The sequence below is a fragment of the Oncorhynchus masou genome, chromosome 29 (genome assembly GCF_036934945.1).
Source record: "Oncorhynchus masou masou isolate Uvic2021 chromosome 29, UVic_Omas_1.1, whole genome shotgun sequence".
Taxonomy (NCBI): Eukaryota; Metazoa; Chordata; class Actinopteri; order Salmoniformes; family Salmonidae; genus Oncorhynchus; species Oncorhynchus masou.
Genome location: NC_088240.1, coordinates 31,487,825 through 31,513,355, shown reverse-complemented (window position 1 = coordinate 31,513,355; position 25,531 = coordinate 31,487,825). Strand labels below are relative to the sequence as shown.

General features: G+C 46.4%; 2 protein-coding genes across 4 annotated transcripts in view; one reads left to right on the top strand and one right to left on the bottom strand.

Annotated features, from left to right (window-relative positions):
- The window catches only part of LOC135519340 (serine/threonine-protein phosphatase 6 regulatory ankyrin repeat subunit B-like), a 33,827-nt gene extending 11,842 nt beyond the window's left edge, over nucleotides 1–21,985 (top strand). Inside the window, exons 6-27 of one of the 3 annotated variants that reach the window (XM_064944516.1) lie at nucleotides 1,006–1,093; nucleotides 1,399–1,541; nucleotides 1,707–1,919; nucleotides 4,343–4,421; nucleotides 4,515–4,629; nucleotides 5,688–5,770; nucleotides 7,129–7,192; nucleotides 7,394–7,462; nucleotides 7,968–8,108; nucleotides 9,180–9,245; nucleotides 9,532–9,643; nucleotides 9,912–9,983; nucleotides 12,812–13,013; nucleotides 13,310–13,397; nucleotides 15,118–15,235; nucleotides 15,380–15,599; nucleotides 16,689–16,776; nucleotides 16,868–16,951; nucleotides 17,631–17,859; nucleotides 19,378–19,460; nucleotides 19,605–19,696; nucleotides 20,211–21,985. In XM_064944516.1, coding sequence (XP_064800588.1) covers nucleotides 1,006–1,093; nucleotides 1,399–1,541; nucleotides 1,707–1,919; nucleotides 4,343–4,421; nucleotides 4,515–4,629; nucleotides 5,688–5,770; nucleotides 7,129–7,192; nucleotides 7,394–7,462; nucleotides 7,968–8,108; nucleotides 9,180–9,245; nucleotides 9,532–9,643; nucleotides 9,912–9,983; nucleotides 12,812–13,013; nucleotides 13,310–13,397; nucleotides 15,118–15,235; nucleotides 15,380–15,599; nucleotides 16,689–16,776; nucleotides 16,868–16,951; nucleotides 17,631–17,859; nucleotides 19,378–19,460; nucleotides 19,605–19,696; nucleotides 20,211–20,464 — 2,703 coding nt within the window. In that variant the 3' untranslated portion in view covers nucleotides 20,465–21,985. Of the gene's footprint in view, nucleotides 1–1,005; nucleotides 1,094–1,398; nucleotides 1,542–1,706; nucleotides 1,920–4,342; nucleotides 4,422–4,514; nucleotides 4,630–5,687; nucleotides 5,771–7,065; nucleotides 7,193–7,393; nucleotides 7,463–7,967; nucleotides 8,109–9,179; nucleotides 9,246–9,531; nucleotides 9,644–9,911; nucleotides 9,984–12,811; nucleotides 13,014–13,309; nucleotides 13,398–15,117; nucleotides 15,236–15,379; nucleotides 15,600–16,688; nucleotides 16,777–16,867; nucleotides 16,952–17,630; nucleotides 17,860–19,377; nucleotides 19,461–19,604; nucleotides 19,697–20,210 lie in introns of all 3 variants that reach the window. The other 2 variants (XM_064944515.1, XM_064944517.1) reach the window with 2 other exon arrangements.
- Nucleotides 21,986–22,276: 291 nt separating this feature from the next.
- The window catches only part of LOC135519339 (1-phosphatidylinositol 3-phosphate 5-kinase-like), a 29,178-nt gene continuing 25,923 nt past the window's right edge, over nucleotides 22,277–25,531 (bottom strand). The window contains 10 exon segments of the mRNA XM_064944514.1: nucleotides 22,277–22,943; nucleotides 23,122–23,196; nucleotides 23,368–23,560; nucleotides 23,777–23,974; nucleotides 24,153–24,256; nucleotides 24,438–24,614; nucleotides 24,757–24,816; nucleotides 24,939–25,039; nucleotides 25,120–25,203; nucleotides 25,328–25,423. Coding sequence (XP_064800586.1) covers nucleotides 22,828–22,943; nucleotides 23,122–23,196; nucleotides 23,368–23,560; nucleotides 23,777–23,974; nucleotides 24,153–24,256; nucleotides 24,438–24,614; nucleotides 24,757–24,816; nucleotides 24,939–25,039; nucleotides 25,120–25,203; nucleotides 25,328–25,423 — 1,204 coding nt within the window. The 3' untranslated portion in view covers nucleotides 22,277–22,827.

The window sequence follows — 25,531 nt, the reverse complement described above, 5'->3', positions numbered from 1 at the left end:
CATCTCTTATGTACAGCCATACAAATGCTCACAGTTAGGCTCAGGCCCAATGCATTTCACTTCCTGAAATCAACCCCCAGTGAGACTATCACCTAGGGCCTAGGCACTCCATGTACACTGAACAGAAATATAAATGCAACATGCAACAATTTCTAAGATTTTACAGAGTTACAGTTCATATCAGGAAATCAATCATTTGAAATTAATTTATTAGGACCTAATCTGTAGGGATTTTACATGACTGGGAATACCGATGCATCTGTTGGTCAGAAATACCTTAAAAAAGGTAGGGTAGTGGATCAGCAAACCAGTCAGTATCTGGTGTGACCACCATTTGCCTCATTTTATTGTCCCCAGTACAAGGTGCACCTGTTAATGATCATGCTGTTTAATCGGCTTCTTGATATGCCACACCTGTTAGGTGAATGGATTATCTTGGCAAAGGTGAAATGCTCACTAACTGGGATGTAACCAAATTTGTGCAAAAAATTTAAGGGAAATACGCTTTTTTGTGCTTAGAAAATCACCAAAAATTTCCATATTTATTTATTTCAGCTCATGAAACATGGGACCAACACTTTACATGTTGCGTTTATATTTTCATTCATTGTAGATCTGAAAGACTTGGATAGAGGTGTAGGCAATGTGGTAATGGTGCCATCTTGCCCTCGGAATGGCTAGTGAGTGACAACAACTGTATTAAAATATTTTTGTGTCCAGAAAAAAACAGTCCCACACAAGCATCATAGTAGGTACTAAAGGTAAAGTCACACAGGCACATATTTGAATTGCTGTTTTTGATTAAACACTAGTCTGATTGACGTATTTAGAATGTTTACATAAAGAGTCTCGTCCACTCTTGGCCCTCTGAGGAACACACAGACACACACACACAGACACACACACACACACAGACCTGACTCACCACTGAAAAACACACCGCTCACACTCCCTCCTTTTCACTCTCTTTCTGTCTCTCACTATCTTTTCCCCTCTCCATTTCAGATGGTTAACCTGCTACTGGCTAAGGGAGCCAACATTAATGCCTTCGATAAGAAAGATGGCCGCGCCCTGCACTGGGCAGCATATATGGGTGAGACATATAGACATTATAGAGTGTGCCTCTCTGTACCAAGTCAGCCTCAGGCATTCATATCTTCATTCGTGAAACGGAAATGATATGTATGAGTCATCTAATAGTCAGAAAACGGAGCCAAACAACATTGGTTGCTTTCTTGTGGGATTGCTCTTATCCCTGAACATTTGATGGAAACATTATGATTTTGAATGGTTACTTTCTTGTAAGATTCCTCATATTGCTGAACATATGATGTAATATTAGTTTTTTAAACGGAGGACTGTACAGTGAGTGAGTGTGCTGTGGTGTGCCCCCTGCAGGTCATCTGGATGTAGTGTGTCTGCTGGTCAGCCAGGGGGCAGAGGTCAGCTGTAAGGATAAACGTGGTTACACCTCTCTACACACGGCCGCTTCTAACGGTCAGATCGCTGTGGTCAAACACCTGCTCAACCTGGCCGTGGAGGTATGGGGAAATGGACACACATACATACACACACACATACACACACACACACATACATACATACATACATACATACATACATACATACATACATACATACATACATACATAATACATATACATACTGTGGATGTTGACTTGCTCTCCGCTCCTCTGTGACTGCAGATAGATGAGACCAATGCGTTTGGTAACACGGCTCTGCACTTGGCCTGTTTCAACGGTCAGGATGCTGTGGTCAGTGAGCTGATAGACTACGGAGCTAACGTCAGCCAGCCCAACAACAAGGGTTTCACCCCTCTGCACTTCGCTGCAGCCTCCACCCACGGAGCCCTCTGTCTGGAGTTCCTGGTCAACAACGGGGCTGACGTCAACGTCCAGGTGAGGACAGACACTGTTTCTATCTTGGAGAGAATGGATGGTCAGACTAGCTAGGTTTCCATCATTTTGTGGAAAGATTTTCAAGTGAATATTGTAATATTCGCACAAAAATATGGGGATTTTACCAGCGGAGGTGTGTTTCCATCCAACTGGCTTCTTGTAGTGCACATAAAAAGTACTTTGACGTGTAACTGTTCATTGACCAAATAAAAAGCAGAAGTTCTATCAGTGGTTATACAGTGCCTTGCGAAAGTATTCGGCCCCCTTGAACTTTGCGACCTTTTGCCACATTTCAGGCTTCAAACATAAAAGATATAAAACTGTATTTTTTTGTGAAGAATCAACAACAAGTGGGACACAATCATGAAGTGGAACGACATTTATTGGATATTTCAAACTTTTTTAACAAATCAAAAACTGAAAAATTGGGCGTGCAAAATTATTCAGCCCCCTTAAGTTAATACTTTGTAGCGCCGCCTTTTGCTGCGATTACAGCTGTAAGTTGCTTGGGGTATGTCTCTATCAGTTTTGCACATCGAGAGACTGAAATTTTTTCCCATTCCTCCTTGCAAAACAGCTTGAGTTCAGTGAGGTTGGATGGAGAGCATTTGTGAACAGCAGTTTTCAGTTCTTTCCACAGATTCTCGATTGGATTCAGGTCTGGACTTTGACTTGGCCATTCTAACACCTGGATATGTTTATTTTTGAACCATTCCATTGTAGATTTTGCTTTATGTTTTGGATCATTGTCTTGCTGGAAGACAAATCTCCATCCCAGTCTCAGGTCTTTTGCAGACTCCATCAGGTTTTCTTCCAGAATGGTCCTGTATTTGGCTCCATCCATCTTCCCATCAATTTTAACCATCTTCCCTGTCCCTGCTGAAGAAAAGCAGGCCCAAACCATGATGCTGCCACCACCATATTTGACAGTGGGGATGGTGTGGTCAGGGTGATGAGCTGTGTTGCTTTTACGCCAAACATAACGTTTTGCATTGTTGCCAAAAAGTTCAATTTTGGTTTCATCTGACCAGAGCACCTTCTTCCACATGTTTGGGTGTGTCTCCCAGGTGGCCTGTGGCAAACGTTAAACAACACTTTTTATGGATATCTTTAAGAAATGGCTTTCTTCTTGCCACTCTTCCATAAAGGCCAGATTTGTGCAATATACGACTGATTGTTGTCCTATGGACAGAGTCTCCCACCTCAGCTGTAGATCTCTGCAGTTCATCCAGAGTGATCATGGGCCTCTTGGCTGCATCTCTGATCATTCTTCTCCTTGTATGAGCTGAAAGTTTAGAGGGACGGCCAGGTCTTGGTAGATTTGCAGTGGTCTGATACTCCTTCCATTTCAATATTATCGCTTGCACAGTGCTCCTTGGGATGTTTAAAGCTTGGGAAATCTTTTTGTATCCAAATCCGGCTTTAAACTTCTTCACAACAGTATCTCGGACCTGCCTGGTGTGTTTCTTGTTCTTCATGATGCTCTCTGCGCTTTTAGCGGACCTCTGAGACTATCACAGTGCAGGTGCATTTATACGGAGACTTGATTACACACAGGTGGATTGTATTTATCATCATTAGTCATTTAGGTCAACATTGGATCATTCAGAGATCCTCACTGAACTTCTGGAGAGAGTTTGCTGCACTGAAAGTAAAGGGGCTGAATAATTTTGCACGCCCAATTTTTCAGTTTTTGATTTGTTAAAAAAGTTTTGAAATATCCAATTAATGTCGTTCCACTTCATGATTGTGTCCCACTTGTTGTTGATTCTTCACAAAAAAATACAGTTTTATATCTTTATGTTTGAAGCCTGAAATGTGGCAAAAGGTCGCAAAGTTCAAGGGGGCCGAATACTTTCGCAAGGCACTGTAACTCTATCAGTGGTTATAACTCTATCAGTGGTTATAACTCTATCAGTGGTTATAACTCTTATCAAAATGTCTGTGATAAACAGCAAATGTGGCCACTGGTCTTGCCACATGCGCTCCAGCCAACAGCTGGTAGATACAGTGCAGGCGGTACATGATGAGATTATGTATAAGAGCAGGATCATTTGTATTCGTCAATTGGGAGCCAAGCACCGATCATCATGTCACCAGCATACAAATGAAGACCCTCGATATTTATTGGAAAGCAGCATCAAGCTCATCACCGTGCACTTTCACCACCTGTGAAGTTCATCATAACTTATTTCATCTGTAGCCTAATGAAGTGTGCATGCTTTTCAAGTCGTAGCAGGAGGACCAGACATTATAGCATTGTGGGTCGGCAAGTTTACTGCGTCATGGTTATTCTATCAACTGCCATTTGTCGGGTGATGGTTCCTGACTGTCTCTGGATCGGTCTTTCTGTGACTGATTCTCCTGTTAGTCTTTATGTCAGTCTATTCCACTGCTGGTATCACTCCCATATTTTCTCTCAGAGTCGGGATGGGAAGAGCCCCCTCCACATGACAGCGGTCCACGGCCGCTTCACTCGCTCCCAGACACTCATCCAGAATGGTAAGACCTGTGTGTGTGTGTGTGTGTGTGTGTGAGTTCAGTAGTATTATTATAAGTATCCTTATTAACCAAACTGTGTTGTCTGTACTGTAGGTGGGGAGATTGACAGTGTGGACAAGGATGGAAACACTCCTCTTCACATCGCTGCTCGCTATGGTCACGAGCTCCTCATTAACACACTCATCACCAGTGGAGCCGACTGCACAAGGTGTGTGTGGAATGGATACTTGGATCCCTTTTCCTTCACTTGTTTTGGTGTATTTAATATAGCAGTATAGCATTATGTATCGTAAAGACCTCACCTCGCTCTCTGTCTTGCTCTCTCTCTGGCTTGCTCTCTCTCTGGCTCGCTCGCTCTCTGGCTCGCTCTCGCTCGCTCTCTGGCTCGCTCTCGCTCTCTCTCTGGCTCGCTCTCGCTCTCTCTCTGGCTCGCTCTCGCTCTCTCTTTGGCTCGCTCTCGCTCTCTCTCTCGCTCGCTCTCGCTCTCTCTCTGGCTCGCTCTCGCTCTCGCTCTGGCTCGCTCTCGCTCTCTCTCTGGCTCGCTCTCGCTCTCTCTGGCTCGCTCTCGCTCTCTCTCTGGCTCGCTCTCACGCTCTGGCTCGCTCTCTCTTGCTCTGGCTCGCTCTCTCTCGCTCTGGCTCGCTCTCTCTGGCTCTGGCTCGCTCTCTCTGGCTCTGGCTCGCTCTCTCTCTGGCTCGCTCGCTCTCTCTTTGGCTCGCTCGCTCTCTCTCTCTGGCTCGCTCGCTCTCTCTCTGGCTCGCTCGCTCTCTCTCTGGCTCGCTCGCTCTCTCTCTGGCTCGCTCGCTCTCTCTGGCTCGCTCGCTCTCTCGCTGGCTCGCTCGCTCTCTCTCTGGCTCGCTCGCTCTCTCTCTCTCTGGCTCGCTCTCTCTCTCTCTGGCTCGCTCTCTCTCTCTGGCTCGCTCGCTCTCTCTCTGGCTCGCTCTCTCTCTCTCTGGCTCGCTCTCTCTCTCTCTGGCTCGCTCGCTCTCTCTCTCTGGCTCGCTCTCTCTCTCTCTGGCTCGCTCGCTCTCTCTCTCTGGCTCGCTCGCTCTCTCTCTCTGGCTCGCTCGCTCTCTCTCTCTGGCTCGCTCGCTCTCTCTCTCTCTGGCTCGCTCTCTCTCTCTGGCTCGCTCTCTCTCTCTGGTTCGCTCTCTCTCTCTCTCTCTCTGGTTCGCTCTCTCTCTCTCTCTCTGGTTCGCTCTCTCTCTCTCTGGTTCGTTCTCTCTGGCTTGCTCTCTCTCTCTCTGCCTGTCTCTGTCTCTGCAGACGAGGAGTCCATGGTATGTTCCCTCTGCACCTGGCTGCTATGAACGCCCACTCAGACTGCTGCCGGAAGCTGCTCTCCTCAGGTAACCTACCAGCACCAGCACAAAGCCATTGGCTGTGTGTACCCTGTTTTACCCTCTTCCTTGGACGAAGAACAGGAATGTCTTATTGCTGCTTTCCAGTCCTGAATTCCTCTACAGGGGGAACTATTCAGCCTGGGTCAGATTGAAGTCACATTGTTCCTCTAGCAGCAATACAAGGCAATGGGCATACAAACACAGGCAGGCATTGGGCCAGCATACAGAGATGGTCTGGTCAGGCATTGGGCAAGCATACAGAGATGATCTGATCAGGCATTGGGCCAGCATTCAGAGATGGTCTGATCAGGCATTGGGCCAGCATATAGAGATGATCTGATCAAGCATTGGGCCAGCATACAGAGATGATCTGATCAGGCATTGGGCCAGCATGCAGAGATGGTCTGATCAGGCATTGGGCCAGCATACAGAGATGGTCTGATCAGGCATTGGGCCAGCATACAGAGATGGTCTGATCAGGCATTTCTAGCTGTTTCTCTCCTTGCAGACAAGAATTTGGCTAAGCCAGTGCTCCACTTGAAATAAGAGACCTAATTGTTTGATAGATACTGGCAAACCTCTATCTAGAGACAATTTTGGCTCCAGTCTGGAAGTCTCAGGCTCTGTTTGAAAGGAGCTGTGCAGTTAAATTTGACTGTGGGGTCAGACACATACGGTAGGAGGAAATTGAGCTCTGTGAGGGCTCTGAGGCCTCTACTGTAGGAAAACAACAAAGGAAGGCCTTTGATGTTGAGTGATTTACATGAGCTGGAGCACTCTGTGCAGCTGCACACTTTTATTTGTGCTGAGGAGACAGCTGGCTTGAACCTCAGGGTTAGAGGGGTGGTTTAAGGGCAATATTCATAGCCTTCAGTATCCATAGCTGTTAACCCCCCTCCCCCTTAATTGACTAGAATGGTTTGACCTAGCATACTCAGATTCTAGGCAGGACCAAAGTGTGACAGCGTGATGTGGATGCAAATAGAACTCTGCACGAACACTCCTTAACTTATAGCATGCTTCCCCTGCCTACAGTCTTTCTCTCTTTTTCTGTTTTGTGTGCTTTCAGAGTAGAAGTACGTGTAGAAGTAAGAGTATTAGACTATCTCAGCATGTGTGTTTTCTAGCCTGCCTGTCTGTCACCTTACCTCACCTTGTAATCCTGTGTGTTTTCCTGCGTTAACAGCCGTCTCTTTCTCCACCTCCCTGTCCTTTGTGTCTCTCCCACTTTCTTCCTCTGTCTGTTTTCCCTGCTATGTGGCTGTATGTTGCCCCCTCTCTGTGTACATCACCCCCTGTAGGAAGGAGGTATAGCATAATGTGTCCCCTCAGTAACGACCCCTCGTCCTCGGCTCTGTCTGCAGGCTTCCAGATCCACACCCCAGACGCACTGGGGAGGACCTGTCTACATGCTGCCGCCGCCGGGGGGTGAGTGTGTGTGTGTGTCTAAGTAAGATAAATACCTGCACATTATTGTGTATGCTCCTGTACATTATTTCAACATTTCTGTCAGAAGGGCTTCATCGGGTGTTTGTGTCTGTACATCATGTCACTGTACTCTTCAAAACAGAATTTGTCATGATTATAAAATGTCTTCTCCTCTTCCTCTCCCTCTGTTTCGTTCTGCAGTAATGTTGAGTGTGTGAAGTTGCTTCTGAGCAGCGGTGGGGACCACAACCGGAGGGACAAGTGTGGCAGGTGGGTTCTCTTAGAGGGCAAGTAGAAGGGTGGGGAGGTCTGAGGTAGGGCCAGATGAACGGGGCCTTAGTGGGGACAGTGAATTGGTGTGTATGGACGACAGTTGTTGAAAGCTGGTTCTTACTGAGCTGAAGACCCTGCTGAAAGGAGATCTTGGAGAAATAGAACAGAGCTTAGAGTGGGGGCTGCATCCGTTTGTGGTCTTTTTCTGTCAGTTCCTCTCTCCAGTTCCTGTGTAGGTGTGTTTGTGTGGTCACAGCCATTTCCTCAGTCCTCTGACTCAACACTTTAGTTAACTCTTTTCAACCTTTTTATATCTCTAAAGTGTGACTCAAATCAAATGTGCAGACATTTACTCTGTCCTTCTGTGTGTGTCTGGCCATCTCTCTGTGTGTGTCTGGCCATCTCTCTGTGTGTGTCTGGCCATCTCTCTGTGTGTGTCTGGCCATCTCTCTGTGTGTGTCTGGCCATCTCTCTGTGTGTCTGGCCATCTCTCTCTCTCCAGGACCCCTCTCCACTATGCGGCTGCCAGTCGTCACTATCAGTGCCTGGAGACCCTGGTGTCGTGTGGGACATGCATTAATGCCACTGACCAGTGGGGGCGCTCTGCCTTGCACTACGCAGCTGCCTCCGACCTGGACAGAAGGTGAAGCTCCCTGACCAGACTTAGTGACGATTCCTAACTTCCGCATTAGAGTTAAATTCCCACTTAGTCTCCCATTTACAGCAATGCATGACAAAGTGAACATTTGCCTTACATGCACACCTCACCTGCCACGATGCGTGCACGAGCTTTGCAAAATAAACGTGCACTTGTTATTCAATAATTTCACCCACACCGCTCGCTCATGTGAACGAGTGTCTGCGTAGCCAAGTGCATGGTTCTAATTGAGAGGCTCGATGCGCTGAAAGTCCCCTCATTGGTTATCAGGAAGATACACACCCACTTGGATGCTTGAAAGACCAATGAGGAGAGATTCATTAAAGATGACTAACTATGAACTAACTAGGTGTCTGTACGTACTCGGGATGGGCACAGTTATTTGAATATCCGAATGGGCGTTAGTATTCGATCGCGTGTGATTATATATTTTTATCGTTAGCACTGTCAACAGCCTACAGTTCTGAGGACGCACAAAGTAATTGTTTTATTTTCAAGTTAATTGTCTCTCCTGTTGCACTTTAGTTGAAAAGGCATCCAGTGCATTTCACCCTCCAGTCAGCCCTGACAACGGTAGCCTATTGTATTTTCTTCAAATAGCCCAGTGATAACAGGCACACATCTAACGGAGATTTCACAATACCTGACACAGATCAATGTAGAACGTTTTTGAAACGGACTCTATCACAGTGAACATCAGACATCTCTATCACTGTTGCTGACTGTTAGTTGAAAACTACCAGAGGATACCAGTCAAAATTCTATCTGGATATCCAAAGAAATGTTAGAATATTATTTGAATTGTGAAGTCATTTCAAATGTCCATCCCAAGTCTGCTGCATAGTTTTGTCCAGTGTTCACACCCCTGAGTAGTCTTAATACCAGGGCATTTAGCACAGCTGTAAACGCCTGATGACCCTGAATACGAACCCTGAATTCTAGATGGAGGGTCCATCTAAACCCCACTTTTCCCATAGGTTTTATTTTTGCATAAACAATTGTCAGAAAAAAATGGTACATGTCTTAATGTTTTTCTGCTGTGTGTGTCTTGTGAAGGCGACGTCAGGCTCTGGAGCCAGAGAGTGAAGGGGTGCAGGCAGAGAAGGAGAAGGAGGCTGCACTGTGAGTACACAGTTTTATTTCTACGAGTATTATTCTATCTGTATTTGAGAACGACCCTATCTCTCTCTTTCTCTACTCTGTGTACACAGACCAGTTCAGACAGACAATACCTTTTGTCATTGTCTCTCAGCTTGTTTGAAAAGCTTTTGCATGTGTCTGTTGAACATGTCTGTCTCTCTCTCTCTCTCTCTCTCTCATATCACCTCCCAGTCTGTGGCTTTGTTCACTTTTGAAGGAACCTTTTATTTTAGTGTTTGCGTCTGACGATGTTGTCTTTTTCTACTAGATGTCTGGAGTTCCTGTTGCAAAGTGGTGCTACTGCCTCTCTGAAAGACAAGCAGGGCTATAGTCCTGTCCACTATGCTGCAGCCTATGGCCACAGACACTGTCTAGAGCTGGTGAGCACACACACACAAACACACACACTCACACGCTTATGCGAAATCTGCGCACGCCACACATGAACAAAATCTATTTTTTGAGGGTTATATAATCTAGAGGTGGCTCTTGTCATTTGCCTCATCCGCTAGTTAATGGTATCTGTGTGTAGAGCTTCAACTACAGTTTTACAAGATATCGCCAATACACACAGCTCACAAATACCACTTAGGGAATTGAAATGATTTGTTTTGATGTGAACTGTGTTGTCTGTGGTTGTGGTTTCAGCTGTTGGACCGAGACGAGAGTCACCAGGAGCACCCAGAATCTCTGTGTGCCAGGAGCCCCCTGCACCTCGCTGTGAGTCATTATCATACTCAGGCATACATTATCACATATCCACTCTAGCCATGCATTATAAAGGGGGTGAAGAGGGTTTTCTTCCTGATCTTTTGACCTGAGCAGGAGAAAGACTAGTTATTTGGTCAATGGATAACTGGCGTTATCACTTACATACATACAAATGGATAACTGGCTTTATCACTTACATACATACAAATGGATAACTGGCGTTATCACTTACATACATACAAATGGATAACTGGCGTTATCACTTACATACATACAAATGGATAACTGGCGTTATCACTTACATACATACAAATGGATAACTGGCGTTATCACTTACATACATACAAATGGATAACTGGCGTTATCATTTACATACATACAAATGGATAACTGGCGTTATCACTTACATACATACAAATGGATAACTGGCTTTATCACTTACATACATACAAATGGATAACTGGCGTTATCACTTACATACATACAAATGGATAACTGGCGTTATCACTTACATACAGCCATACATACAGTACCACAGACCACAGAGCACGAACCACTGCTTTCAATCAGGGCAAGGTGTCTGGCAACATGACTGAATACAAACAATGCAGCTATTCCCTCCGTAAGGCTATCAAACAAGCTAAGCGTCAGTACAGAGACAAAGTAGAATCCCAATTCAACGGCTCAGACACAAGAGGCATGTGGCAGGGTCTACAGTCAATCACGGACTACAGGAAGAAATCCAGCCCAGTCAACCAGGATGTCTTGCTCCCAGGTAGACTAAATAACTTTGTTGCCCGCTTTGAGGACAATACAGTGCCACTGACACTGCCTGCAACGGAAAAATGCGGTCTCTCCTTCACTGCAGCCGAGGTGAGTAAAACATTTAAACGTGTTAACCCTGGCTGCATGCCCAGACGGCATCCCCAGCCGCGCCCTCAGAGCATGCGCAGACCAACTGGCTGGTGTGTTTACGGACATATTCAATCAATCCCTATACCAGTCTGCTGTTCCCACATGCTTCAAGAGGGCCACCATCGTTCCTGTTCCCAAGAAAGCTAAGGTAACTGAGCTAAACGACTACCGCCCGTAGCACTCACTTCCGTCATCATGAAGTGCTTTGAGAGACTAGTCAAGGACCATATCACCTCCACCCTACCTGACTCCCTAGACCCACTCCAATTTGCTTACCGCTCAAATAGGTCCACAGACGATGCAATCTCAACCACACTGCACACTGCCCTAACCCATCTGGACAAGAGGAATACCTATGTGAGAATGCTGTTCATCGACTACAGCTCGGCATTCAACACCATAGTACCCTCCAAGCTCGTCATCAAGCTCGAGACCCTGGGTCTGGACCCCGCCCTGTGCAACTGGGTACTGGACTTCCTGACGGGCCGCCCCCAGGTGGTGAGGGTAGGTAACAACATCTCCTCCCCGCTGATCCTCAACACTGGGGCCCCACAAGGGTGCGTTCTGAGCCCTCTCCTGTACTCCCTGTTCACCCACGACTGCGTGGCCACGCACGCCTCCAACTCAATCATCAAGTTTGCGGACGACACAACAGTGGTAGGCTTGATTACCAACAACGACGAGACGGCCTACAGGGAGGAGGTGAGGGCCCTCGGAGTGTGGTGTCAGGAAAATAACCTCACACTCAACGTCAACAAAACTAAGGAGATGATTGTGGACTTCAGGAAACAGCAGAGGGAACACCCCCTATCCACATCGATGGAACAGTAGTGGAGAGAGTAGCAAGTTTTAAGTTCCTCGGCATACACATCACAGACAAACTGAATTGGTTCACTCACACAGACAGCATCGTGAAGAAGGCGCAGCAGCGCCTCTTCAACCTCAGGAGGCTGAAGAAATTCGGCTTGTCACCAAAAGCACTCACAAACTTCTACAGAGGCACAATCGAGAGCATCCTGGCGGGCTGTATCACCGCCTGGTACGGCAACTGCTCCGCCCTCAACCGTAAGGCTCTCCAGAGGGTAGTGAGGTCTGCACAACGCATCATCGGGGCAAACTACCTGCCCTCCAGGACACCTACACCACCCGATGTTACAGGAAGGCCATAAAGATCATCAAGGACATCTACCACCCGAGCCACTGCCTGTTCACCCCGCTATCATCCAGAAGGCGAGGTCAGTACAGGTGCATCAAAGCTGGGACCGAGAGACTGAAAAACAGCTTCTATCTCAAGGCCATCAGACTGTTAAACAGCCACCACTAACATTGAGTGGCTGCTGCCTACACACTGACACTGACTCAACTCCAGCCACTTTAATAATGGGAATTGATGGGAAATGTTGTAAATATATCACTAGCCACTTTAAACAATGCTACCTTATATAATGTTACTTACCCTACATTATTCATCTCATATGCATACCTATATACTGTACTCTATATCATCGACTGCATCCTTATGTAATACATGTATCACTAGCCACTTTAACTATGCCACTTTGTTTACATATTCATCTCACATGTATATACTGTACTCGATACCATCTACTGTATCTTGCCTATGCTGCTCTGTACCATCACTCACTCATATATCCTTATGTACATATTCTTTATCCCCTTACACTGTGTATAAGACAGTAGATTAGGAATTGTTAGTTAGATTACTTGTTGGTTATTACTGCATTGTCGGAACTAGAAGCACAAGCATTTCGCTACACTCGCATTAACATCTGCTAACCATGTGTATGTGACAAATAAAATTTGATTTGATTGATTTGACAGAGTATACATTGCAAGGACTGTGTCTTTGAAAGCCAACAGCTGGCATGTGTGTAATCTGTCTGTGTCTCTCCATCCTCCAGGCGTACCACGGCCATGCCCAGGCTCTGGAGGTGTTGCTGCAGGGGGAGAGGGAAGTGGACCAAGGGGATGAGGCTGGTCGTACTCCTCTGGCCCTAGCAGCCCTCAGGGGCCACACGGACTGTGTCCACACCCTCATCAGCCAGGGGGCCTCGCCACGCACCACAGATGCCAACAGGGGACGCACCCCTGTACACCTAGCAGGTAATGGAGACCAGTGTGTGCGTGATTGTGAGAATTTGAAATACTCTTTTTTTTTGTGGTCATGTCACAGGAGGTTGGTGGCACCTACATTTGGGAGGATGGGCATGTGGTAATGACTGGAGCTGGAGTGGAATGGTATCAAATACAGCAGACATATGGTTTCCATGTGCCATTCCATTTGCTCCATTCTGGACATTATTATGAGCCGTTCTCCCCTCAGCAGCCTCCACAGGTCTGTGTGCACTAGATCTGTACTCAGTTTCCCTTCTCTCTCTCTCTCTCCTCTCTGTCCTTAGTGATGAATGGCCATACCTCGTGTGTACGCCTCCTGCTGGATGACCAAGACAGTGCAGACCTGGTGGATGCTGCAGACTCTCGGGGACAGTGAGTTGACCAATCCATTCTTCTATCCATCTATTGTATATCTATTGGATTGGTTTTAGAAACATGTTAACCATTCATGTACACTGAACAGAAATATAAACACTACTTCTGAAGTGTTGGTCCCATGTTTCATCAGCTGAAATTAAACATCCCAGAAATGTTCCATACACACAAAGCTTATTTCTCTCAAAGTTTGTGCACAAATTTGTTTACATCATTGTTAGTGAGCATTTCTCCTTTGCCACACCTGTCATTCACAGGTGTGGCATATCAAGAAGCTGATTAGACAGCATGATTATTACACAAGTGCACCTTCTGCTGGGGACAATAAAAGGACATTCTAAAATGTGCTGTTTTGTCACACAACACAAGGCCACAGATGTCTCATGTTTTGAGGTAGCGTGCAATTGACATGCTGACTTCAGGAATGTCCACCAGAAGTATTGCCAGATAATTTAATGTTAATTTCTCTGCCATAAGCTGCATCCAACTTTGTTTTAGAGAATTTGGCAGTACATCCAACCACATGTAACCACGCCAGCCCAGGACAGGACCGCCAGATAAGGCTTCTTCACCTGCGGGATCGTTTGAGACCAGCCACTGGGACAGTTGATGAGACTGGGTTTGCACAACCAGTCAGAAACATCTCAGGAAAGCTCATCTGCGTGCTCGTTGTCCTCACCAGGGTCTTCGATGTCCACTGGCACACTGGAGAATCTGCTCTTCACGGATGAATCCCAATTTCAACTGTACTGGGCAGATGGCAGACAGCGTGTACGGCATCGTGTGGGCAAGCGGCTTGCTGATGTCAATGTTGTGAACAGAGTGCCCCATGGTGGCAGTGGGGTTATGGTATGGGCAGGAATAAGCTACGGACAACGAACACAATTGCATTTTATCGATGGCAATTCGAATGCACAGAGAAACCGTAATGAGATTCTAATGTCGTGCCATTAATCCTCCGCCATCACTTCATGTTTCAGCATGATAATGCATGGCCCCATGTCACAAGGATCCGTACACAATTATTGGAAGCTGAAAATGTCCCAGTTCTTGAATGAACAGCATACTCACCATTCATGTCACCCATTGAGCATGTTTGGGATGCCCTGGATCGACGTGTACAACAGCATGTTCTAGTTCCCGCCAACATCTAGCAACTTCGCATAGCCATTGAAGAGGAATGGGACAAGATTCCACAAGCCACAATAAACAGCCCGATGAATTCTATGCAAAGATGTCGTGCTGCATGAGGCAAATGGTGGTTACACCAGATACTGGCTGGTTTTCTGATCCACGCCTTACCTTTTTTTAATGGTATCTGTGACCAACAGATGCATATCTGTATTCCCAGTTGTGATAGATTTGGGCCTAATTAAATCATTTCAATTGACTGATTTCCTCATGTGAACTCAGTAAAATCATAGAAATTGTTGCATGTTGCGTTTTTAGATTTTTATTTAGTATAGTTATAAAGGGACTGGATAGGTATACATTATATGGTAATATCTTGCGCTCACCTTTCTCTCCTGATAAGCGAGGTCAAATTTGGGCTGTATTGCTTACACTCATCTAATCCTTTCAGATCTGATTGGATGAATGGAAGTAATATGATAAATTCCACCGAACCTACAATACTAGTACATGGGCTTTGATTTGGGATTGTGTGTGTCTACCGATCTGTTTGTCCCACTCTGACTGTCCCCTCTGTCCCTGTCAGGACTCCTCTGATGCTGGCGGTGGCAGGGGGACATGTGGACGCTGTGTCTCTGCTGCTGGAGAGAGAGGCTGCTGTAGACACAGCAGACAGCCATGGCCTGACAGCCCTGCACCTTGGGGTGAGTGTGTGTGTATGGCTGTGTGTGTGATTGTACTGAATTCTGGGTAGCTTCTACATGATCTCTTTGTCCAGTCTAAAAGTTTTAAGGTGATCTCTGTCTCGTACCCATTTTCTCCTCTCTTTCTTCCTCTTCCTCTCCCAGCTGCTGTGTGGTCAGGAGGAGTGTGTCCAGTGTCTGTTGGAGCAGGAGGCCTCTGTGTTGCTGGGGGACTCCAGGGGCCGTACAGCCCTCCATCTGGCTGCAGCGAGGGGCCACGCATCCTGGCTTGCTGAGCTGCTGAGTATCGCTTTTTCTGAACCGCCCACACCCCGCCTCCGAGACCACCAGGGGTACACCCCCCTGCACTGGGCCTGCTACTATGGTCAGTCACTAGACCTACCTACTACACTGGGCCTGCTACTATGGTCAGTCACTAGACCACCCCCCTGCACTGGGCCTGCTACTATGGTCAGTCACTAGACCTACCTACTACACTGGGCCTGCTACTATGGTCAGTCACTAGACCACCCCCGCACTGGGCCTGCTACTATGGTCAGTCACTAGACCACCCCCGCACACTGGGCCTGCTACTATGGTCAGTCACTAGACCACCCCCTGCACTGGGCCTGCTACTATGGTCAGTCACTAGACCTACCTCACTAGACCTACACTGGGCCTGCTACTATGGTCAGTCACTAGACCACTCCCCTGCACTGGGCCTGCTACTATGGTCAGTCACTAGACCTACCTACTACACTGGGCCTGCTACTATGGTCAGTCACTAGACCACCCCCCCGCACTGGGCCTGCTGCTATGGTCAGTCACTAGACCACCCCCCCGCACTGGGCCTGCTACTATGGTCAGTCACTAGACCTACCTACTACACTGGGCCTGCTACTATGGTCAGTCACTGGGCCTGCTAGGTCAGTCACCCACCCCCTGCACTGGGCCTGCTACTATGGTCAGTCACTAGACCTACCTAGTGACCTACTACACACTGGGCCTGCTACTATGGTCAGTCACTAGACCACCCCCCTGCACTGGGCCTGCTACTATGGTCAGTCACTAGACCTACCTACTACACTGGGCCTGCTACTATGGTCAGTCACTAGACCTACCTACTACACTGGGCCTGCTACTATGGTCAGTCACTAGACCTACCTACTACACTGGGCCTGCTACTATGGTCAGTCACTAGACCTACCTACTACACTGGGCCTGCTACTATGGTCAGTCACTAGACCACCCCCCTGCACTGGGCCTGCTACTATGGTCAGTCACTAGACCTACCTACTACACTGGGCCTGCTACTATGGTCAGTCACAAGACCTACCTACTACACTGGGCCTGCTACTATGGTCAGTCACTAGTGTGCCTGAGGATTTTGTCTCTACGTGTACATTTTATGTGAAATACCTTTTATGTTGGCATGTTCTAATACTCTTGTGTGTGTGTGTGTGTGTGTATCCAGGTCATGAGGGCTGTGTGGAGGTACTGCTGGAACAGAAAGGTTGTCGCTGTATCGATGGGAACCCCTTCACTCCCCTGCACTGTGCTGTGTAAGTCTTCACATACATGTACAAGATGTCAGTGTTGACTGTGTTTTGCCTCATGGACAACGGTGTTTACATTCCTTGTTTTGCTTCCCAGGGTGAATGATCATGAATCCTGTGCCGCACTACTGCTGGAGGCCATGGGATCAGACATCGCCAGCTGTAAGGATACTAAAGATAGGTAGGTCGTCACCAGTGGTGGAAAAAGTACCCGAGTGTCATACTTGAGTAAAAGTAAAGAAAGATACCTTAACAGAAAAGCGAGTCACCCATTAAAATTCTACTTGAGGAAAAGTCTAAAATTATTTGGTTTTAAAAATACTTAAGTATCAAAAGTAAAAGTATAAATAATTTCAAGCAAACCAGACCGCATCATTTTCTTTTTTTTCTATTTTCTTCACAGATTGCCTTGGGCACGCTCCAACACTCAGACATAATTTACAAATGAAGCATGTGTGTTTAGTCAATCTGCCAGATCAGAGGCAGTAGGGATAACCAGGGATGTTCTCTTGATAAGTGTGTGAATTGGACCATTTTACTGTCCTGTTAAGCATTCAAAACAATTACTTTTGTGTGTCAGGGGAAAATGCATGGAGTAAAAAGTACATTATTTTCTTTAGGAATGTAGTGGAGTAAAAACTGTAAAAACTGTAAAAAAAATATAAATAGTAAAGTACAGATGCACCAAAAACGACCTAAGTACTTTACACCACTGGTCGTCACACACCCGATTCAGATACATATTGGAGTTGACCTGGATCAGATGGAGCTGTATCTAACACAGCCTCAATCTCTAACTTCTGTGTTCTCTTCCTCCTTCTGCTTTCCTTTCCTCCCACATCCTCTGCTTTCTCTCCCAGGACTCCACTCCATGCTGCAGCGTTCTCTGGTCATGTGGACTGTGTCCAACTGCTTCTGTCCCATGATGCACCTGTGGATGCTGTGGATCAATCAGGGCGCAGTGCGCTGATGATGGCTGCTGAGAAGGGAGGAGTGGGGGCTGTAGAGGTGCTGTTGACCAGTGCCAACGCCAGCCTGGGTTTGGTCGACCAGAATGGCAACACAGCCCTCCACCTGGCCTGCAGTAGCGTGAGTGTCCTCTAGGGAGATTTCTCTCCCCATTTCTTTGACATGGCATTTGTACATACCACATACAAATACTAAACTCAGCAAAAAAAGAAACTCACTCACTGTCAACTGCGTTTATTTTCAGCAAACTTAACATGTGTAAATATTTGTAGGAACATAAGATTCAACAACTGAGACATAAACTGAACAAGTTCCACAGACATGTGACTAACAGAAATGGAATAATGTGTCCCTGAACAAAGGGGGGGTCAAAATCAAAAGTAACAGTCAGTATATTAAGTACTGCAGTGCATCTCCTCATGGACTGCACCAGATTTGTCAGTTCTTGCTGTGAGACGTTACCCCACTCTTCCACCAAGGCACCTGCAAGTTCCTGGATATTTCTGGGGGGAATGGGCCGAGCCCTCACCCTCCGATCCAACAGGTTCCAGACGTGCTCAATGGGATTGAGATCCGGGCTCTTTGCTGGCCATGGCAGAACACTGACATTCCTGTCTTGCAAGAAATCCCGCACAGAACGAGCAGTATGGCTGGTGGCATTGTCATGCTGGAGGGTCATGTCAGGATGAGCCTGCCTGAAGGGTACCACATGAGGGAGGAGGATGTCTTCCCTGTAACGCACAGCGTTGAGATTGCCTGCAATGACAACAAGCTCAGTCCAATGATGAACATGACGGAACATGACGGAGCCTCCACCTCCAAATCGATCCTGCTCCAGAGTACAGGCCTCGGTGTAACGCTCATTCCTTCGATGATAAACGCGAATCCGACCATCAATCCCTGGTGAGACAAAACCGCGACTCGTTAGTGAAGAGCACTTTTTGCCAGTCCTGTATGGTCCAGCAAAGGTGGGTTTGTGCCCAAAGGTGACGTTGTCTCCGGTGGGGAGGACCTGCCTTACAACAGGCCTACAAGCCCTCAGTCCAGCCTCTCTTGCCTATTGCGAACAGTCTGATTAATGATGGAGGGATTGTCCGTTCCTGGTGTAACTCGGGCAGGTGATGTTTGGATGTACCGATCCTGTGCAGGTGTTGTTACACGTGGTCCGCCACTGCGAGGACGATCAGCTGTCTGTTCTGTAGCGCTGTCTGAGGTGTCTCACAGTACAGACATTGCAATTTATTGCCCTGGCCACATCTGCAGTCTTCATGCCTCCTTGCAGCATGCCTAAGGCACGTTCACGCAGATGAGCAGGGACCCTAGGCATCTTTCAGAGTCCGTAGAAAGGCCTCTTTAGTGTCCTAAGTTTTCATAACTGTGACCTTAATTGCCTACCATCTGTAAGCTGTTAGTGTCTTAACGACTGTTCCACAGATTCATGTTCATTAATTGTTTATGGCTCTTTGAACAAGCATGGGAAACCGTGTTTAAACCCTTTACAATGAAGATCTGTGAAGTTAGTTTTTTTGAATTATCTTTGAAAGACAGGGTCCTGAAAAAGGGCCATTTCTTTTTTTGCTGAGTTTATATTTACAATCATAGTGCATAATATATTAATTTGGCTTCACCCCCCTTCAGGGAAAGGAGGATTGTGTTCTGTTCATCCTGGAGAGGCTAAAGGATACTGTTCTCATAGGTGCCACAAACGCAGCACTGCAGACGTAAGTGTTCGTCAGAGATAGCCCATGGTTAGTCTTGGAACCGAGAACCAAATATTATGTCCGCTAGCAACCTGAATTTATTCTGGGGTGGAAATGTCTAGCCCCTCCCCACTACAAACCTTCTGATTGGTTTGTCCCTCCCAGGCCGCTCCACCTAGCAGCTCGTAGCGGTCTGAAACAGGCTGTCCAGGACCTGCTGTCCAGGGGGGCCAGTGTTCAGATGTTGGATGAGAATGGTAGGTCTTAAGGTCTGGTCTGGGCATGAATCAGTACCAGTGTGTTAAAGGGATCTAACTGCATGTTGCTTTTATATCAGCTGCCTGTGGTGTTGGCATGTCTATGTACATTAGCTAGCTAGCTACAGCGGTCTGTCTCTTTTTGCTCTGGTAGGCTCGAGAGAGTGTGTGTGTGCATCTAACTGGTTTGTAGCTCTCTGTCCCAGTTCCACCTGTCAAGTATTGTTATTAAGGCCAGGAGTTTTTCCTTATCTCTATAATGAATTAGGTTTACGCATTCCCTGTCTGCTTGTCTGTGTACTGTCTGCGCTGGCTGTGTACTAATGGAATGCTGCCTTCTCCCATTGTCCTCTCTTCCCTTGTCCCCTCACCTCTGTTTTTCGCTTTGCTCTCTCCGCTTCTTCCATGTTTACTCCCCCCTCTTTCTCTCTGTCCATCTTCCCTTCCTCTTCCCTACTTATTTCTCCCCACCCTATCCTCTTCTATTTCCCTGCCCTCCTCTCTCTTCCCTCAGGTCTGACGCCTGCTCTAGCTTGCGCTCCTAGCAGGGAGGTGGCTGACTGTCTGGCTCTCATTCTGGCTACCATGATGCCTTTCTGCTCCCCTTGCAGCTCCGGAGTCCCCTCCCCAGGTTCCCTCCTGAGGGCCCTATCCAGGCAGAAGGGTTCGCGGGACCCTCGTAGCCCCAAGGCCCCCTCTGGCCCCTCCAGCGAGGGAAGTGCCAGTCAGGGCACCACTGAAAACGACTCAGACTCAGAAACCTTTTGACCCCTATGACTTTTAAAAGACTACCAGGATGTCTGCAGAGCCACAGTTTCCCACCACCACAAATCCCTCGCTTGTGTCCCAAGAGTAGAACCTGTGTGGGGGCTTGTACAGGACTCTGTCCCCCCCTAATGGCTGGAGCTCAACCTCATGTGATCCTACCTGCTGGTGTTTCTTATCCAGATAAATCTAGGTACTCTGTCTCAGCTTGGCTATCTATGACAGCAGCTGAGACTTTTCTAATTAAAGCCATTTTGTTTGTAGGACCTTTTAAAAAAAAAAGAAGTTTATTTTGGTTGATTGATGTACCAAATATTGACGTATATTTTTGTGTCAGCGTTCATACTGATCTGCCCAGAGATGTGAGTATAGCACAAACCAACTAAAGCACAATTCTAGAATTAAGTCTATTATAAAGAAACATGATGGAATGTGCATGAGGCGGATAGAAGTGGTACCCTTTCAACTTCTTGTTTCCACACCAATAGAAATCACCCACGTCAACTGACCTGGAAAAGCTCTGGGCTGTAGTTATTGGTGACTAGGACTGTTCCTGTCCCTAGTGTTACAGGACCACAGTGCTTCAGTAGTTTACATGATCAGGTCTCCAGTGAAGAGGTTGACACCTGTACGGTATTTATTAACGCTTATATTATGGTACAGAATACTGCTTGCACTTAAACTGTAAAGGAGAGCAGGACCTTGACCTCTCTCCATCCCCCTTTCCCATCTAGTTTGTCTACCTACCAGCAATGTGCCAGTCTAACTTGTCCAGTGCCTTGTTAAACCTTTGTATTCATTTTTTAATTTACATTTTCCAAAAAAAGTGTACGCATTCTTCTGGTGCGTGTGGTGTCTATTCAATCCGTATCGCAGAAGTTCAGCTTTACATTTAAAGGCAATGTTCCTGCTTGAGCGGAGACGACCTTAACATTTCTATAGCGGAATCTGTCATGCTTCAACTGTACAGATTGAATAGAGCCTTAGATTGTGTATTATGGATGTTTGTGACTGAGATGAGTTGATTAACTCTTGGGGTCATGTCACTTCTAACCCTGAAGAAAAAAACCACACCAATGTTTTTACACTCCTATGATCAGAAACTTGTGTATGTCTGCAACAAGATGTCGTTCTGCATGTCATTGTAAAGCACAACCTTGTCTGTAATAACTACCCCAGAGCACACACTTTTTAAAAAGCACAGTGTTAGTTTAAACACCTCAAGGCTTGTTGATAATGAAAGTAACGAAGAGATTGGGTCTGTGTCCCAAATGGACTCCTATTCCCTACATAGTGTAATACTCTTGAGAAGAACCCTATGTAGTGCACTATAGGGAATATAGCCATTTAGGATGCTGCCATGGATCAGTATTATGATGCCAGAAGGAGCATCACACCACCAGTCAGTTGTGACAATCGGATCAGTGATTTTCATACCAGTTCCTGATGCAGTATGAAATGCTCAAGGCTGTTTGTCTTTTTATGAACGAATTGTACAATAATATAAAAATCTGTTTTAATTTAGTGCTGTGTGTCATGTCCGTACTTTCCTATTTGATACCAAGTTAAAACATTACTTCTTAGGTAAGCATTAGATGCCAAAAACATGAGAATGGATCCTCCATTTCAGCCTTGGAACCCTCAAATGCCTCTACATAGATTGCAAGGAGGCAACATACCGGTAAAACAATTCCCCATTCATGTAAGTATTTCATGGTGAAGTCTACAGTCTAGTCGGGACATCTGAGCAATGACTATCCTCATCTATGTAGTTTCACAAGATGGGACAAACAAAACATCTCATTGACACGGAGGTTTAAAACATTTGTGAAATCAGTGTTAATCTTTAATTACATACTCTCTGTACATTTACATCACATTGATTCATTTGTTCACCAAACTAGGACCACCAAGTAAGATTTTTTTCCAGTGCCATCTCACTGTGCCCGCGTGAAACAGTTTGACACGTCAAGATTAGGGAATTAAGTTCTTTCCATGTCAGGATAAATTAGGGCCCAGCTTTTACTGGACAGTCATGACTTCCAATAATACTCTCGAGTCACTCGTTTACAGTCTAGTAGATAATAATAATACTATGGAATGATTGAGTCGTTGTATACTGGCCTTGTATTACTCTTCATCAATCCATCCAGTATGCTTTTAATGGTTCCTTATTGGGCAAAGGGTTTTTCTGCATTGTAGTCTCCTGTCCCCCCTGGTAACTGATGGCCATGTTGAGTTCTGCAGCTAGCAGCAGAGTCCCAGATCCGTTTATGCTGTGTTGCCAAACATGCCGTGACAATGACATAGGAATTGGCTAGACGACACAAACAGATCTGGAACTCAGGCTAGCTCCCTGGTGTCAGTTAGCAGTTGACCCCCAGACCTGTCCAGTGGTCAGGCACCATGAGGAAGTATTTGTCCATGGCCTCACAGAAACGCGATCGGTACAGCTCCGGAGACACCACTGTGGGCATCTTACCTGTGAGTGCGACACAAAACACCACAATAGCAATTTTCATTTACAGGAAGAAATCAAAAGGTCTTTGTATAATAAAAAAAAAAACTACTAGAGATCTAAATGTGAAAGGGCACAATCTTAAAATAGACTTCAAGGACTAATGTAGGGGGAAGGTGACGTCTGACAGATGATGAATTACCTTGCCCTCCCAAGATCCCTGTGGATTTCACCACCATCTCCAGCTTCTTATCCCATGTGAACGTCCGAATGTAATCTGACACAATGGAAGGAATGTTTCTTTTATAAATACAGCAGAGTACAAATTCATTCAAATGCCTTTTTGAAGCAGCATGCATGGAGAAATTAGATATTTTTTCTGTAAGCACCAGCAAACAGTTATCAATGTTATAGCCAATGAAAATACGTTTGAAAGCTTTTCTCGCACCTATGATTCCCACCACCAGCTGGTCTGTGGTGTCATCTCGTCCAACCAGCAGAGAGTAGTCTATGATCAGGTGACTAGACAGGAAGTAGGCATCACTGTGTATGGCCGCCCTCAGGATGGCCTTGCAGTGGGCTCTGATGTACAGAGGGTTGTCATGGACCAGCTTCAGTAGGTTCTCATCCAGCAGAACAACCTAATATAGAATGATGCCATATAGCTGATGCTTTTATCCAAAGGTTGTTATTTCAAAAGAGAATGTGTTCTCAATGACATACCTGGTCAAATAAAGATACATGCAGAAATAAACAAAGCTACTGACTGTACAGTGAGTGCATACATTTATGTTGTATGTGGCCTCAGCGGAAATCAAACCCACAACCCGGTGTTGCTGGCCTTGTCTCATGCTCACCTCACAGCTCTCCTTCCCAGAGTCGGTCTTGACGTTGCGGTTCCTCAGAGAGCCCTTGAGGTCGAACACCTGGGCCATCTTCCTGCCATAGAACAGGTTCTCCATGACCAGCAGATCCAGCTTCTTCTCAGAGTTGTTCTGGGAGTTCTTGTAGCCGATCCGGTACACACCCAGGATCTTAGCCAGGGCAGTGGGTCGCTGTGGGACAGACAAGGGGGTTTAGGATAGGAATGTGTTCTAATCTCAGAAAATAAACATCCATCACACAGACAATAGGACAACTCCTTGAAAAACATTTAGTAAAGTATTTTATTTGAGGAAATCCGATTTATCACCAAAATAGTTCATATGTAACTATATGGGCAGTGTAGTTTACCTTCTGCTGCACAGCTCCGGTGATGTAGGTGAAGTAGTGAGGGGCAAAGTCCAGGAAGGACTGAACCTCTAGTCTGGGCATCTGCTTCAGGATGAACCGGTCATCTGAGTGAGGGAAGGAGGGAGAAAGAGAGTGATGGGTATAACCACTACAGACAAATAAATTGCACTACAGGTGGGTGACATGGACTGCACATATTTAAAGGAGTTATCTTGCCCCCAAATAGGACTTCCTGGTAAATACAAGTTAAATAAAACAATATGACTCTGGTGTTGAGGGTCACACCTTCGGTGGCGTAGAAGACGGCCCCAGACTTGCCGCCACGGGCCTGCCAGTTGACGCAGTGGGAGAGCGAGCGGACAAAGTCATCCTCCGTACTGTCCATGATCTCCTCTCTCATCTTGTGGAACTCCTCTGCATAGTAGATCCTGCAGTAGAACTTAGCATTGGCATCAGAGAACTCTATGAATGAGAGAGAGAGAGAGAGAGAGAGAGAGATTATTGACTAGGCCCTATGCTTGTTATTGAGAGAACGTTTGCGGGTTAAGCACTTCACAGGTAACGCCATCCCAAAGGGCACATAAATCCAATGAGAAACACTCACGTAATTCGATATGAGGGTTTCCGGCTGACTTCTTGTGCTTGTCTCCTATGTCTGCATCTTCTGTTCAAATAAAAAGGATGATAGGAATGCCATTAGAACAGAAATTAACTGAGGTTAAAAAAATCCTTTCTAGCACCCCCCTCCCATGTTTCCCGTTTACCCTGAGAGGATCCACTACTCACTGAGAGGGTCAGCGTCCATGCTGCTGCGGCCCGGACCCATCTGGGAGGAGGCCGTCTCATTGGGCTTGGCTGGGCTGTTCTTGGCCCGGCTCTCTCCGGAGCTACACCCCGACAGGATGAGACGAGGCATTATACATCAGGTAACATACACACAGTCAACATCAGCAGAGTTTGTGTGTACCTGATGGTTTGGGTGGTGTCCTCGCCTCCAGCCTTCACCGTTGTCTTTGACAGCTCATCCAGAGCGGTCTTATACTCCTTACAGCTAGAGGTCATTCAAATAACATTAGAACACTATAACGACAATAACTTTAGAACAACAAGACAACATAACACATCAGTGAGTAAGACGTGCAGAGAATGGAGAAGAAATAGAGCGGAGTGGTTACCTGAGAGCGAATGCAATGATGGAGCTGGGTTCTCTCTCACACACAGCTATGGGCACTCTCTCATGCTCATACATCAGGTAATGCTTGTCTGGGTCACTGACAAACAAAGATCACAACAACGTCAGAAAACACACAGGGCTCAATAATCCAGCACACTACTTATCTGTCCATTATACAGAGGACACAACTTGGGGTTGGAACCGA